At 58.9% G+C, this 11,701-nt stretch overlaps 1 protein-coding gene across 1 annotated transcript; it reads right to left on the bottom strand.

Annotated features, from left to right (window-relative positions):
- Nucleotides 1–4,547: 4,547 nt before the first annotated feature.
- On the bottom strand, nucleotides 4,548–10,559 carry XKR8 (XK related 8). The gene is made up of 3 exons (XM_037881538.2): nucleotides 10,116–10,559; nucleotides 7,542–7,732; nucleotides 4,548–5,976 (listed from the first exon to the last, which is right to left on the bottom strand). The coding sequence occupies exons 1-3, from the start codon at nucleotides 10,430–10,432 to the stop codon at nucleotides 5,246–5,248; spliced, it is 1,239 nt and encodes a 412-aa protein (XP_037737466.1). The 5' UTR covers nucleotides 10,433–10,559; the 3' UTR covers nucleotides 4,548–5,245.
- Nucleotides 10,560–11,701: the final 1,142 nt, after the last annotated feature.

Below are 11,701 nucleotides of genomic sequence, written 5' to 3'. Positions count from 1 at the left end.
ACTCTGTCTGGTTCTCTTGCACCTGTTTATAACATCCTTTCTTTATTGAAAATAACATGACCTGCTTTCCATGTAAATTCCAAAGGCGGCAAAAGTTTTAGACCAATTATCAGAACATCTGAAATAATCAATTTAATTCACTGACCACAGTTAATCCCCTCTCTCTGATAAATCATTGTTATAAATGTGAAATGTGTTTTACATACACATCTTATCAAAACATAACTTTTAAGGTAGCTTTGTTTAATAAAAATAAATTTTATTGTGTTGTTTGTTTAAATTCCAGTTACCATCCTAATGAGCAAAAAGTTATCTAGTAAATAGCAATATATCATTCACCATTTTCTAATCTACTAAAAATGTACAGTTAAGAATCTGAAAATATTAAGCTGTATATTGCTTACATAAATGTATATTGTTGTAGTGAACTCTCCGAGGTAGCAAAAGTGTTCAAAATCTCGTGTCAAGGCTCCATGTGGTTGTAAATCAACACGTTCATCTCACTTAATGAGACAGTCATTTTCTAAAGGAAGGTGCAGAAGTACAAATGGAGAAGTTGACTAAAATCAATAACTTAAATCAATCCACCCTGCTTTGCACAGGCCAGCTGGGAGCAGTACTTGTCCCAGTCTAGTGTGCAATTACCCCCCGAAGAGGGTGCCACATCCCCACCTTGGGGGGGGCCTAGTCTGTCAGTTCATGATGTTTTCCCAGTCATGTGCTTTGGGCTGCAGCTACCTGGCAGTGATACAAGATGCTCCAGCCCTCTTGAGCCCTGCCTGGGGAAAAACCCTTTCTGCATGTCTGCCTGACTCTTGCCCACCTTCTGGGGCTCTAGCAACTCTCAGCCATTCTCACAGGAGGTGAGGAAACAAATTACTCCACAGCCAAAGGCAGCACCCCATCTCTCCTGTGAATAACAGGGCAGCGCCTCCACTCCTCTCCCACACATGGGGCTGAAGGATGGTGTGGAAATACCATGGGCCATGCAGGGTGGGTGGGGACAGTCCCCCCAGGTGGAGGGGATGTTTCACCAGTACGGGCCATGTGGGGGAAAGGGTTCCCTCCCTTTGCCTCACCAGGCACATCTCATGTGTAGACCCGCAGCTCTATGCCCCGCCTCTTGGGGTGGTGTGAGATTGGCAGGGGTGGGGATAGGGTTGAGGCTGCTGGAAAGCTTTTGATCTGATTTCCAACCGTCCCGCACGTCACCAGATGGGTGGCTACTGGGGGTGGGTGCGCAGGGTTATCCTGCAGTGCTTGGGCATAAGGGGCAGGTGGCACTGATAAGTCGACCGTCCTGGCCCCCAGCTCCCTCCCACCACATTGTTTCAGCTGGTGCTGACCTTTTGCAGCTGGCTGGAAAACCCTCCAGCAGCGGGAGGGTCCCATCTCTGCTGCTGTTCATGAGCTCTGGGCCTTGCCCCAGGTTCCATCCCAGGGATGGGGAAGGCCTTGACGAACGTGCAGGGACCACAGGGGAGACATTAGGCAGAGCATGAGGGGTGTAGGAGCCAGGGCCCCAGTCAGATCCTAGAACGTATCCTCTCTGCTCCTGGGGGGGGTCAGGAACTAGAGCCACCCTGGCCCCAGCACAGGCCTGGCTGGGAGGAAAGGGCTAGAGGGCAGAAAGAGTTTGGCTCTGGCTAGGCCTGGAGCATCTTGATTAGGGCAGAGGCCCTGGCCACTGAATGGCTAGTGCCCAAGGGAGATGGTACTAAACAGGTTTGTTGGCTGTATCTTTCTTAGAGCTGGCCCAGTGGCTCTGCTGTCTGAGAAATCACCTGCTGCCTCCTGCTGGAGTTACCTTAAACTACATCTGGACAGGTCCTGGTCTCCCCTACCACTCCCTCCCTCACTCAGCCACCTCCTACATCCTCCCCAGAGTCCAGAGCTGTCATTCCCCTTCCTGACTCACCAGCAGTGGACTCTCCCCCAAGGGCTGAGGCCAGGCAGAGCCCCACACGCTGATGCTCCTGGCCCATCACCTAAATTGCTGGGACTGCGTTCTCCTGGCCCTGGGGGACCCTGCCATCTCCACACGTGGGGTCCCTCCCAGCTTGCTGATGCATGCCCCAGGGACCTGCTCACCTGTCTTGTTCAGGAGCCCAAGTCTCTAAGGAATCTAATCCTGCTGGGAGGGGCTCTATGCAGCCTGTTAAAGCCGCAATGGGAAGGATGTTTCAAGCTGAAGTTCAGTGCAGAACAGCCCTGACACAAAGCCGGCAGCCTGTGAGATGTGATAAGGACAACTGTCCCCTCACCCTGAAACTGCAACTCGTTTCCTTTGTGAACGGCCTCACCGTGGAAGCCAGGTTTCCATAGGGCCTGATCCCAGTCTGCATTTACAGGCCAGCCCTGGCTCTGCACTACTGGATCCTGGCTGGTGTTCCAGGGTGCTTGGGGAGCACAAAGCATTACGGGCCCAATCCTTTTTATCACGATTGGTGCTGTACAAACAGAAGAAACCCAGTGGTGGCCTGGCCCAGCTCAGTCCTGTGTTGGCCTGCGCTAGGCCTGGCCTAGTGGCCATTCATCTAACAGACTGTGCTTGAAGAGCACGTAGGGCGGCTGACAGCTCGGCTCTGAGCACACTAGAGCAGCTCCAGTCACACAGCAGCGTGGCCCCGACGGGAAGGTGCCCTGCAGCAGATTTATTGGTGCCTTGGCCGGGGGGGTCATTATTTTGTTCTGAAAATTACACAAGGACTTGTGCAGCTGGGCTTTACCAAGCTGCTGGGTACTCTGCCCAGTGCCGACACTTTCTGCTGAGAACTTCTAACAATAAATTCAGAGAGGTTAGGAGGAGGTGTCTGCAGGGCCTTGCTGACCCTGGCCAATCCTGGAACATGGCCCATCCCCAATCCCCTCTTAAAGGACACTGGGCGCTCATGGAAACAGAGATGGGAAGGGCCCGTCAGCGAGAGCTGGGCCCCTTGGCTCTGCCAGGCTTGGGTACACCCTTCCTGTGCAGCTGGAGGGTTCTTATCTCTCACAGGCAGGCCTGGGCCTCCTGCAGCTGCCACCTTTAACCCCTGCAGTACCTAACTGGCTCTCAGCAGTTCAGCATCAGTGGGAAGGGAGTGACTGATGCTAAGCCAAGAGCAGCCAGTTGTGATGGGATTTTGGAGCATCTTGGAAGCTGAATCAACCAATGCAGCTCCTGACCCTAGGCAAGGCCTGCACACTCCCAGATTCCTGCCCTGGTGCTGGAGGGAAGGGAGGGGGTGGACTGAGGCCCAGGGTCCTGCAGAGCTGGCCATCCAGCCAACCCAGTGCCAGGGCTGATACTCGCCCGCCACAAACCTCAACCCCTCTCCTGCCCCGCTGGGGCAGCTTTAGGACTGTTACACGGAAACACACCTCTCCAGCTGGGCACCTTGGAAAGTGCCTAAAGCCCCAAGGGCCAGGCCAAGAAACGGCAGGAGGCCAGGCTCAGATGCTTCCCACAAACTGGAAACTAAGCAACTTAGCTACACCGCACTGGAAACTGCAATCAATCAGCAGCTCCACTCCCACCAGGGCCAACCACAGCCAGTGTGTGGGTCCCTGCAGGACCCAAGCATGACGACTCCCAGACCAGGCTCTTGACTTCCAGTAGCTATTTCCTAATGCTGGGAAAGCAACAACTCCTCACTACTCCACCGAGGAGAGCAGAGGGTCAGCCACGGCTGGGGGGGTGGGGGGGGGAAGGGGCCAGGATTGGGGCCAGGATTCATGCAGGAACACACCAATTATCTTTGCAACAAAGAACCAACACTGGAAAAACTTCAACATTTTAACTTTGTTTTGAAAAAGCCAAAGGGTTTAGTCAGCTCAGAGCATTCACCCCCCATCCCCCGAATTCTCCAAGCCATTCCCCTCCCCCCACCCCACCATTCTCCACACCAGTGGTTCTCAAACCTTTTTTTCTGGAGACCCAGCTGAAGGAAACTGTTGTTGCCCGTGACCCAGCAGAGCTGGGGCAGAGGGCTGCGGGGTTCGGGGTGTGGGAGGGGGCTCTGGGCTGGGGCAGGGGGCTGCGGGGCTCGGGGTGTGGGAGGGGGCTCTGGGCTGGGGCAGGGGGCTGCGGGGTTCGGGGTGTGCGAGGGGGCTCTGGGCTGGGGCAGTGGGAGTGCGGAGCTGGTGCTCGGGGCAGGGGCAGCATGCGGAGCCCGATGACCCCAGCCGGAGCAGGACCTGCTGCTGGCCCCTTCCAGGGCGCAGCGCGGGGTCAGAGCAGACAGGGACGAGCCTGCCTTAGCCAGGCAGCGCCGCCGACCAGACGTCTAACGGCCCAGGCTGCGGTGCTGACCGGAGCCGCTGCGACCCAGCGCCTTCCATGCCGCGACCTGCCGTTTGAAAACCACTGCTCCATGCCATTCTCCCCCACCCCCCGAATGCTCCACGCCATTCCCCCCCACCCTCCTGAATTCTCCACACCATTCACCTCCCCTCCACCGCCCTGAATTCTTCACATGCTTCCCCCATCTCTCCAACAGGAACATGCTGCTGTTGCCTCCTGAAAGTGCGGAGCTAGAGACTGGGTCTCTGTCGAAGACACATTATTATAACACCACATATTTATACCCTTCCCTTTATAAACATCAACAAACGAACACCCCCTGCAGTGGCCAAGTCGTCCCTAGAGGCTCCAAGCCTCGCCCAGTGCGGTGCCGTGGGTCACCCACTACTACAGGGAAGCTTTGAAATTAGCAACAAAAACACAGGTGCAGAGAAATTCCAGACAAACGGAAAATCTGGCAGGTCCTGCCAAGAACAGAGCACACGGTTTCCCACTGAACTCCGTTGAAACAAAGCAGGGGAGAGCCTGGCAGGGAAATGGGGATGGGGCTGAACAGGGCAACGTGCAGAGCAGAAGCCAGTTCCTGTAACGGAGCGGATCCCGGGCCGGGGCCTAAGGATAAAGGGTTAATGTGTCCAGCATCCAGCACTCTTATAGCGGGTTTCTCCCATGACACTCGCTGCAGTGCCTGTCCCATTAGAAGAGTGCCAGCCCAGAATAGGCTTCACAGCTACCCGTGCTGGATGCCAGCTGTTGGGCCCTACGTGCCAGTGCCCTCAGCCCGCCTAGCTCGCTCCAATCTCCTCTCCCTGCGACGGCTGCCCATTCCAGAGGTGTGGTGCTCAGTCCCTGGGAACACAGTGCAGGCGCTGAGATGGCTGGAGCCAGGTCCGGAATGGGATCCCGCAGCACAGATCCCTGAGGTGTAAATCCCTCTGCCTGGAGCAGGGACAGCTGCGCTCAGAGAGGCATGTTGTCCAGGTCCCCATTCCCCCAGTTTCGCCCGGCCTGCAAAGAGACCAAGAAGTGGTTCTGGGACAGCTGGTACATCCGTCTGTTCACAGGGGCCGGCACTGGGCCAGCTCGGAAACCGGCTAGTCCTTCTGCAGTGTCTACCTCATCATAGCTTGCCTGGCTCTGGACCTGCAGCGTGGGGTGGAACCATTTGTAGTAGGCGATTCTCAGCAGCAGCCCGAGCACGAAGCAGAGCAGGGCAGCGAGAAGCACAGGGAGCAGAAAAGAGCGCTCATGCAGAGGGGCACTGTGCCAGAGCCAGGAGCCAGCGAGGAGCACGCTGTCCACCAGGATGAAGCCATGATAGATCGTGCTGCGCTGCCGCGTCTGCCCCTTGGACACGTTGAACCAGCAGAAATATAGAATCACGGCCACCGTGGCCCTGTAGAGCCACTCCCTCCTGGGGCACTCCATGAAGTCAGTGCCCTGCAGCCAGACCCAGAGTAGCATGGCAGCCCAGATGCCCAGGAAGTGCAGGCCGACGTAGCACGGGAAGAGCGTGGCGAAGAGCGCGACTGCCAGGACGCGGGGGCAGATGAGGAGGAAGTTCCACAGGAAGAAGATGGTGGAGGAGAGCGGGCCCAGCTCATGCTTGTCCAACAGGAAGCAGCGGAGGGACTGGTGATAATCCAGCAGCGACCACGCCACGCACAGGGAGGCAGTGAAAATCCCGAGCCCTGTGACAACAGCGGGAGAAAGGATCACCGGGGAACACAGGCAGTGGGGGCAGCTGCATGGAGCATCAGGCAACAGCTCAGGCCCTGGGCACCAGTGACCGGCATGAAGAGGTGCCGGCTTCACCCCAACGAGGCATCACTGCAACCAGGCCCTGGATCAACGAACAAAGCCCACGGCTCTCAAGGGCCCCCCCAGCCGGAGGGCTCTGTGTCACAGCTGCTCTCACGGTCCCTTGCACACCTCCCTCGCTCACTCACCCCACAGGCTTGCGCTGAAACATGCCACTTCCTGCTTCAGGGAGCCCCAGAAATGCTTAGGAAGTGCCCGGCCACAGGCCAGCCCTTATTCCATGCCCTGCTCCCTGTGAGATGCCTGGAACGGGAGTGCCCCACCCCCACGGGGCAGCAACAGAGGAGAACTGCAGGGCTCAGGGGAAGCCCTCCTTGGCCCGGATGCCAACAGCCGGGGGGGGGGGGGGCACCGTGGGGCTGGGAGGTGACTCAGCCATTGCCATTTAGGACTGAGTGGGGTGTAGCCACAGGACCGGGCCTGAGGTTAAGGCCGGAGGCACCCTGCTACTTCCTGACTGAGGCAGCCCAGCCTGGAGGGGGGGACTGGACCAAGCTCCTCCCATTAACCTGGTCTGTGCCGTCCCCTGCAGCCAAGCACTAAACGGGGGTGGGGGGAGGTAATCCTGACCCGCTGGAGTCAATGGAATAGCATCTGGCCCTCAGCTGAGCGGGGGGCTCAGGGTTGGCCCAGTTTTGTGTCCCACTGGGAAGCTCTGAGAGCCAATCGATCTCCGAGGGCACTGCCCCGGTGCCCACCCCACGTGCCCAGATGCAGGGAGTGCCATGCCTGCACCTGGCTAAGCACACGGCTCTGTGGGCCCAACACATCCCTTTCCCAGCTGAAGCAAGCTCTGGGCTCAATGCAGGGCCCTGCTTTTGCCCCCCCTTGTTCAAAGTGTTCTGCCATCTCCCAGAGAAGATCCCTCCCCATGGGCACCAAAATCCCAACCCCTCCCCTCTTCTCAGCAAGCTGCTTTGCAGCGTCTGAGATGGGCACATCAGCACAAAGGGGAAACACTTGCGACTAGGTAACGGTCCAGTCTCCCAGCAGCCGGAACCCCCTTCCTTGCAGCATAGCACATCCCAGCCCTGCAGGGTCTGGCCAGAGGGTGTCCCAGGCACAGAGCCAGTGCACGCAGACGGCACCGAGCCTCTAGGGATTCACCTCCCCGCTACACTGGGCAGCTCTAACTGGAGCCCTGCACAGCACAACGCTCAACCCCAGCTCTGAGCTAACGTGGTGCTAGCGAGAAATCCCCCAGGGCTGGGACCACAAGACACTGTGGGCAGGAGGGGTCAACCAGGGAGAACTAGCACCTCCCCAGTCTGACCGACGGGCTCCAGAACGAGGCCCAGCTCTCGTATCCCTTAGAAGCTGGAGCTGAAGCAGCTCAGGGGATCGTTCCCTTATCCCACTCACCATGTGGCTCTGTGATAAGGAATCCCCCGCGCCGTGCCCTGCCCCCACCACGCCCAGGAGCTGTGCCACTCACCCTGGAAAGGCTCCAACTTGTTTGTATGCAGAACGATGGAGAGCACAAGCGTGAGCTGGGGGGTGCCCTCCAGGAAGGTCTCAAAGAGGCGCAGCATGCTGATGTCATGGGACAGGAAGACAGCGTAGTCTCGCTCCTGTGCGGTCTCCACCCTGCATGCTCGCCAGCCCGCTCTCAGCACACGGAGACACCTGCGCAGATATCACGGCCCTGCCATGAGAGGCTGCTCTACACCAGGGCAGCACCTCAATGCCACAAATACAGCTCTGGCTGTCCGTGGGATTCCAGAGCCAGCCTGCCCTCAAGACACCTCTAAATCCGTGTCGGACAAAGTGAATGGGACACTCATTCATGCCCTTCACATCAAGGGAGATCTCATTTGAATCCCCAGTACCTGCCTTGCCCTGACTTCTCTCACGGACACCTATCTGCGTCGCCAGTCAGCACTCATCATATGGATGCTACAGAGCGTACGCTGACACCAGGGTCCCAAATCAGGTTACATTTCCTGCATGAATAACTTCAGAGTGTCACTCATTTGGGGGGCTTTGGGCTGTGTTTGACAGGCTATCTCCCACTCACCTGTCAAGTCACTTTAGGCCCAAAGTTTAGGCTGTATTAATAATCCACCATCAAAAAAAAGAAATCCAGGGCGTCATTTTTCCCCCAGTTCCAATAAAAATGACTTTTGGTTTGAGTTTAACATTCCCCTGCAGTATGTGCAACCCAAACACTGCAGCAGGGAGCACTCCACAGACTGACCTGAAATCCACTAGAAGCAGACCAGAACCAAAAGAGAAAGTGACTTACTTTCCTTGTCCCAGCTGAACAAAGCACAACCCCCGGCAATCAGCTCAAGTGGTGAACAGCAAACAGTCTGCCCAGTTTTAACAACCAAAGGTTCAAATGCAGGAAATGACATTGCTTTTTACACACAAGATACTGAACCTGCCAGTGGCAGCCTGAAACACAGCCCCAGTGTGCAGGAAACCCTGGGAACTTCAGCAGTTTGTTTCTGTGCCCTGGGCAGAGAATGAATGAAACACTCCACCACGAGAAGAACATGGGGCACTTCCAGAGGCGGTGCTGGAGAGGGACAGGCCCACATGAGCCCAGCGCAGCACTGAGGCTGTCTGCATCAGCCTTTTCTCAAAGTTAATAGCCCTGCAGCACCACCTGCGACAGCAACAACGCGCGTATGGGGGCTGCCAGCAGAACACCCAAGCAGGTCTAGGCAATGGGATGGTGGCCTCTGAGTCCTGTCTACACTAGCATTCCTGGTGCTACTACTCCCAGCAGGGAAAAACCAGGTAGAAAAGGTGGGACATTTTAGGGGAAATGGCTGGAACTGACAAGGCAGCTGCAGTAGCTTAGGTCTCCTCTGCACCAGAAAACAGCAGAGCTTCAACAACCAGGTTAGCTGACCCACGGCTCTCTGTGCTTGCCGCTGGACTGTGCCGTGCAGCCAACCCCAGACCGGAGGCCGCGCGGGCGAGGCCTGAGGGAGCTGAGTGTGTCTCACACTAATAACAGCAGAAGAGGTTTGCTAGTAAACGGCGCCAGTGCTGCTGGACGAGCAAACCCTCCTCCTGGAGGTAGAGCTTCTGCTTACACCCGTTGCACAAGCAAAGTCACCCGTGCCGGCTAACGCACTTCCAGCCGCGCCTCTACTCGGGGATTTGCCGGGACAGCAACGCTGCAAACAAATCCACCTCCGACGGACATTGCTACGCCAGCAGAAGCGTATGGGCCTGTCTACACCTAAGTGCTGCAACAGTGCAGGGTGAGGACACCGAGGCGAGCTTCCCCCGCTGGCACAGGAATGCCCCCTGTCCCAGAGCCGGTGACTATGGCCAGAGGAGAGGCTCTTCCCTCGACAGCACTATCCACACTGAGGGCGAGGTCGCTCTCGGGAGAGCCATACCCTGAGGGACGTCGTTATACCAATATAAGTTGGCAGCGTAGACCAAGCCTTGACCTCCTTGTGCACGCTGGGAACAAAGACAAAACCACGCACTGCCTTGTATGCGTTAGCACCAGGGAGTTGCACAGTTCTGACGTTTCCTCATGCGGTCACCTACTGCAGCTGCCCCACCCCAGCCAAGCCCTGCCGCCCACCAAACGAGTCCCTGGCCAGCATGTTACTGTTTGTATAATGGAGGGGAACCAAGGAGGGGAAATGAAAAAAATTACGTTGTCTTTCAAAATCAGCTTCATCTGGGACCCGGGAGCACAACCCGACCGTGCACTAGGAATGACTGAGGGGCCTCACTACCCGGCAGGAACACAGGGGCCCTGACTGCGCACTTCCAGACCCTGCTCTTTGGATTTCAGTTGAACCTTAACCCTGAATTTCCTGGGTTTGTAACAGCTGGTATGGGGATAATTACAGCCACTCTGTGATATTTTAACCCTTTGGTTACTGACTCCAGTGTAGTGTAGTTTTTATTTGTAAATTATAACGCTCAGCAGCAGGGCCTGCAGGGACCTCCTGGACCCCTCTCCAGCTGAGGTCAGGGTGGCCCTGGGCTGCAAGATCTCAGCAGAGGGTGAGTTACTGGGCAGTGCCCTTACCTGTAGAGATAGCCCAGCTGGAGGAGGTGCAGCGCAGCCAGGCAGCGGCCACTGGGAAGTTCCTGTTCGATGTTGTCCGTCCGGTACCAGGCCCAGCTGAAGAACTGCATGGCCAGGGAGGAGAGGCCCAGCAGTGCCAGCACCAGCCCCCCCCAGAGACAGTGCCCAGCCTGCATGTAGCTGGAGGCCACCCACAGATCAGCGACCAGGTCTACCAAGAAGGCAGCGGTGCCCAGTAGGGCGAAGAGCAGGTCCAGGTACCGGTACCGAGGGGATGAGGGTGGGGGGCCACCAGAGCCATGGCCTGACCCTGCCATGGCACAAAGGGGCCACAGATGTCGCCGCCCTGCTCAGCCCTGCTCTCTGCCCGCTGTGCCCCGTGCCGGAGGGGCCGGCTCCCACCAACCCTCCCGGGACCCTCCCTGCCCTGGGTAATCCCCCCCTCCTGCCCCTCGAATCCTTCCCCCCACCCCAGCTCCCTCCTGCCCCTGGGGACCCCTCCCCCCAGCTCCCTCCTGCCCCTGGGGACCCCGCCCCCCCCGGGCTCCCCCCCGCCCCTGGGGACCCCGCCCCCCCCGGAACCCCTCCCCCCCCGAGCTCCCCCCCGCCCCTGGGGACCCCCTCACCCCCCTCGGGCTCCCCCCGGCCCCTGGGGACCCCTCCCACCCCTTGAACCCTTCCCCCAGGCTCCCCGCGGCTCCGGCTGCCCCCTCGCTCCGATCGCTCCCCGGCCCCGGGGCGCCGCCCGAGAGACGCTGCCGGCCGCGGGGCGGGGCGGGGCGGGGCGGAGGCGGCTCGGCCCGCGGCCCCCAGCGCGCTCGGGAAGCGGCCTCGCTGTGAGGCCGGGGGCCGGGTCGGGAGGGCTCTGCCCCCCCCCCCCCCCCGCAGCCTGGTCCCGGGCCCCCCCGGCGCCCCCACCCAGCCCCCCGACAGGCCCCGCCCCCCCGGGGCCCCGCCCCCCACCCAGGCCCCCGACAGGCCCCCCCGGGGCCCCACCCAGCCCCCCAACAGGCCCCCGACAGGCCCCCCGGGGCCCCACCCAGCCCCCCAACAGGCCCCCGACAGGCCCCCCGGGGCCCCGCCCCCCATCCATGACCCACATCATTTCGTGCCACGGTCCCGGTGAGGCCTGGCCCCTGCGGACCACACGCTTCTGGGGAAGTTCGGGACTGGGGGTGCGCTGGGGTCGCCTGGCTGAGCGTAACCCAGGCTGCTGGAAGCCAGAGCGGGGCCGTGCAGGGGGGTCAGAGCTGCTGGAGCAGCGCGGACAGTCAGGCCGCCCGCTCGTCGGCTGGGGTGAGTGGCCCCGGCTGGGGGTTCGAGCCCAAGTGGTGACAGCCCCTCCCCGGGCTGGGTGCTCCCCTGAACCCCACTGGACTGTCATACGAGGCTCTTCAGTCTAGCAGAGGAAGGTCAACCCAGTCCAATGGCTGGAAATTGAAGCTAGAAAGACTGGAAATAAGGTGTGACGAAGTTGGGAATTTCCCTTGTTCTGGTGCACGTGCGCCTATGTGAGTCTTACTGTTTTGGATGAATACTGTGCGTGCCCCAGTTTTCCTGGGTGATGCACCAGGGCCTCGGTGGTG

This window comes from Chelonia mydas, chromosome 19, assembly GCF_015237465.2.
Source record: "Chelonia mydas isolate rCheMyd1 chromosome 19, rCheMyd1.pri.v2, whole genome shotgun sequence".
NCBI lineage: Eukaryota > Metazoa > Chordata > Testudines > Cheloniidae > Chelonia > Chelonia mydas.
The sequence above is the reverse complement of the archived record's forward strand: the minus strand, read 5'-3'. Positions and strand labels throughout refer to the sequence as shown.

Coding starts and splice junctions, on each gene's coding strand:
- XKR8 (XM_037881538.2), bottom strand. CDS start 10,432: ATGGCAGGGTCAGGCCATGGCTCTGGTGGCCCCCCACCCTCATCCCCT. Junction 7,733..10,115: donor CAGCTGGGCTATCTCTACAG/GTAAGGGCACTG, acceptor ATATCTGCGCAG/GTGTCTCCGTGTGCTGAGAG. Junction 5,977..7,541: donor CAAGTTGGAGCCTTTCCAGG/GTGAGTGGCACA, acceptor CTGTTGTCACAG/GGCTCGGGATTTTCACTGCC.